Source organism: Sphaeroforma arctica (genome assembly GCF_001186125.1).
Source record: "Sphaeroforma arctica JP610 unplaced genomic scaffold supercont1.84, whole genome shotgun sequence".
NCBI classification, from domain to species: domain Eukaryota; class Ichthyosporea; order Ichthyophonida; genus Sphaeroforma; species Sphaeroforma arctica.
This window is the reverse complement of record NW_014040474.1, coordinates 43,727-47,029: the sequence shown is the minus strand read 5'-3', so window position 1 is coordinate 47,029 and position 3,303 is coordinate 43,727. Positions and strand designations below refer to the sequence as shown.

At 41.4% G+C, this 3,303-nt stretch overlaps 1 protein-coding gene across 1 annotated transcript; it reads left to right on the top strand.

The window, feature by feature from the left end:
• Positions 1-541: 541 nt before the first annotated feature.
• On the top strand, positions 542-2,317 carry SARC_01967 (hypothetical protein; the record flags this gene model as incomplete). The annotated part of the gene is made up of 4 exons (XM_014304285.1): positions 542-671; positions 1,141-1,262; positions 2,050-2,241; positions 2,285-2,317. 4 exons carry the CDS (start codon positions 542-544, stop codon positions 2,315-2,317), a joined length of 477 nt encoding a protein of 158 aa, XP_014159760.1.
• Between the last annotated feature and the right edge of the window lie 986 nt (positions 2,318-3,303).

The window sequence follows — 3,303 nt, the reverse complement described above, 5'->3', positions numbered from 1 at the left end:
TATACTATATATATATATATATATATATATATATATATATATATATATATATATATATATATATATATATATATATATATATATATACTTGTATATATATATATATATATATATACATATATATATGAGGAATCGATTCTATACACACTTCTACTTTAGCGCCATAGTATGAGAGAAATGTGTATATATTGTACAATAGAATCCATTATTGACGATTGGCTCAAAAGATGCATGTATTTGAAACTATTAATCTTTTGTTCTTTGCAATATACCGACAATCAAATTCCGCCAGGTAACACTGTCTGTTGAAAGCTTAACGTGTCAAGTGTCCCACTCCAAGACCATTCAAATCCCTTGTACTGGTCTTGACAATGGCATCCCTTTCCTGAATCCCGTTATATGCACTGTATATTCGCGTGGCTTCCATACAATAGTTTATATATATAAAAACTTTTTTATATTCGCCGTGCAGATATTCACAAAAGAGTCTTTGTTATCCGCACCCGTGTGGGATGAGGAGGCCAAAAAGTTCTTGGGTTCTATGGATCTAATGGACATCGTGCGCGTGCTGGTCGATACTTTCGGACTGGAAGAAATACAAAGACACGACGTACTCAGCCTCATGTCCAAAAAACCCTACTTTATCGACACACCAATCAAAGACATATATAGTAAGTGGCCCGGAAGGGATGGTCATGCCCATATGCAATTCTTCCAGTTTGTGAGCTTACCTACCGGCCTGTTTGGTTACTTTGGTTCATGTAGTGTTATTTCTTTGGCGAACCATATGACATCGTGGATGATGCGAGTGCGTTTCTATTGATGTGCGTGGGCTGGCATGTGTGCGTGAGAGTGTATGTCACATACACGAGCCCGTCCCTGAACAAGGTATAGTTCATACCATCAATCTGCCATATGTAGCTATTTGAAGAGCTATACATGGATCGATGCTGGGACAAATGTACAGGCGTGGATGCTGCACACCCCTTCTTGACCTTGACTACCCTTTCACGTGATTCATACGTCTTATGGGTGTCTTCCATGTTTGTATCCATTGGCGCGAAGTGTACACTGTAACTCCCCTCAAAGTGGGCGAGTGGGTCTAAATCAGTCCACCCCTTCATCTGAAATCAATCATAGAATTTGACGAGAGCAATCCGTGGAAACCTGTCAGCCCGGACACCTCACTTAACGATGCACTCAAGCTGATGACGGAGAGTGACAAGTATATCCGCCGCATCTGTGTGTTAGACCCCACAAAGGTATAGTTGCAAGGTCCACACCACGCCCTGTATGCACAGGCCTCTATCGATTTCTGTGAGTCGTTGGTTGTAGGTAGGTAAATAGGTGTGTTTATTTTGTTGGAGTGCTCTTGTTTATTTTCCGAAGTGTGTGCACATATTAGCCACGGCCAGCCCTTACATATTGGTATCAGGTACACAAACCTTGCTTACGTCATCGAAAACCTTGTTTACGCACACGCCTGACATTCCTGTACCCATTGCGTCCCATAAAATACGTTACATCTTTGGATTTGTCGTTAGCACACTGAGTAGATTGGGAGAACAATGTAGATGGGTCACCTCATTGTTGTGAGGACCAAACGAAACAAAGCATTGTCCGTACCTCTGATCAAACAACTACATGTTACTGAGTGTTCATCCTCCTTCCACGAGAATGTAGTAGAGATGAAAGTAGAAGTTTCAGTGAAGTTTTATGGGCACCAACATCCAAGCCACACGAATGGCTAAGATCACATTGTCGACTGTCTTTGGATCCTATTTTCTAACTGAACAAATTAGCGGATGCTTAAGATCACATTATTGACTGTCATTGGATACTATCTTCTAACTGAACAAATCAGCGGGTGACTTTAATAGCATGAATTGGTCCGGCGGCGTTAGCACGGCAAACATGCAGCGACTCAAGCTTACTTAGTGAGAGCTCTACTGCTCCGCAACAAATCAAAAATATAGCAGTCCACAACCTCCCATTGATAAATCGTCTAAGCACGTTAAATGCTTGCACACCTCTTATACCCAAGCGCAGACTGATAAAGAACAGCTAGTGGCCATCATATCGCAGGCGGCACTAGTACGGCACATAAGCAAGAAGGGAGCCTTCAAGGAGAATGCGACACGCACCACATGTGTGGCCGATTTTTACAACAAAGACAAGAAAATCATAGCGCTCGAGGGTGGCAAAACAACTATCGAGGCCTTTCAACTGATACGGAAAACGGTAAGTTACCTTGGTTATGATCATACCTCTGAAGTGTCTGTAGAGGGAGTCGTTGGTCACCGTAAACGTATATTGATTTAGACATTATCGAACAATAATCATAAAGCTCGAGTTGCGCCAAACACAATCAAAGCCTGGTCTGAAGACGTTGAAGTCACGGGCTGTGAGAGGTATTCTGCTTGTTCATCTGTATAGGTGTTCGTCGAATTGCATGGTTCAATACACGATTGTTGTCGCGTATATATAACGTTAGATTTACTACTGTACGCATGTGTCGTACATGTGTATTCCGCCGTGTTGGCAATCTACGTCACGAATCACGGCAACTGCCAGTTGCCCACAGTCTACAGTATACCGTTCAATACTAACGTTTTTACACTATAGTTGGCATGTCCAGACAGCTGATTCTCACTTCCATGTATATTATAGAGGTGTTGGGGCATGTTGACAGTTCACATAGACGATCGGTTTTTCTAGCACTCCATGCACGAAAGTGTACATTCGTACAAACACGTGGGTAGTATATATATATATATATATATATATATATATATATCATTAACACGTGGATATATATATATATATATATATAGGGCGTGAGCGGGGTGGCCATTACGGACGATGAAGGGCACCTGATTGGGTCGCTGAGTATTCGAGACTTAAAGGTATGGATCTGCTTATACTCTATTATACTTTCATAGTGTGTTCTTGTACTTTGGTTTGGATTCTTCAAGTCCGACGCCGAATCCGTTGCCTTTGTAGTTTTCAGGCGTTGTCATATTGCACTATGCAAAGCGTTTAGTTTTGATTGTCGCGTCTAATTGTAACATGTTGTCCCCTACAAATTGATGGTGTACCAGATTTGCGTTGGAAACTGGTGTTTTTGTCCTTTCAGTAAGATATTTACTGCTCCCGTGTGCCTAAAACGACTCCTTGTAGTCGCGGCTGCCCAGATACCGCAACAGTGTACGTGCTTATTAATACGTGTTAGCACCTATACCGGGGATACAGGTATCTGAAAAATAATTATATAGAGGTATCTGAACATGTGTATATGTATGT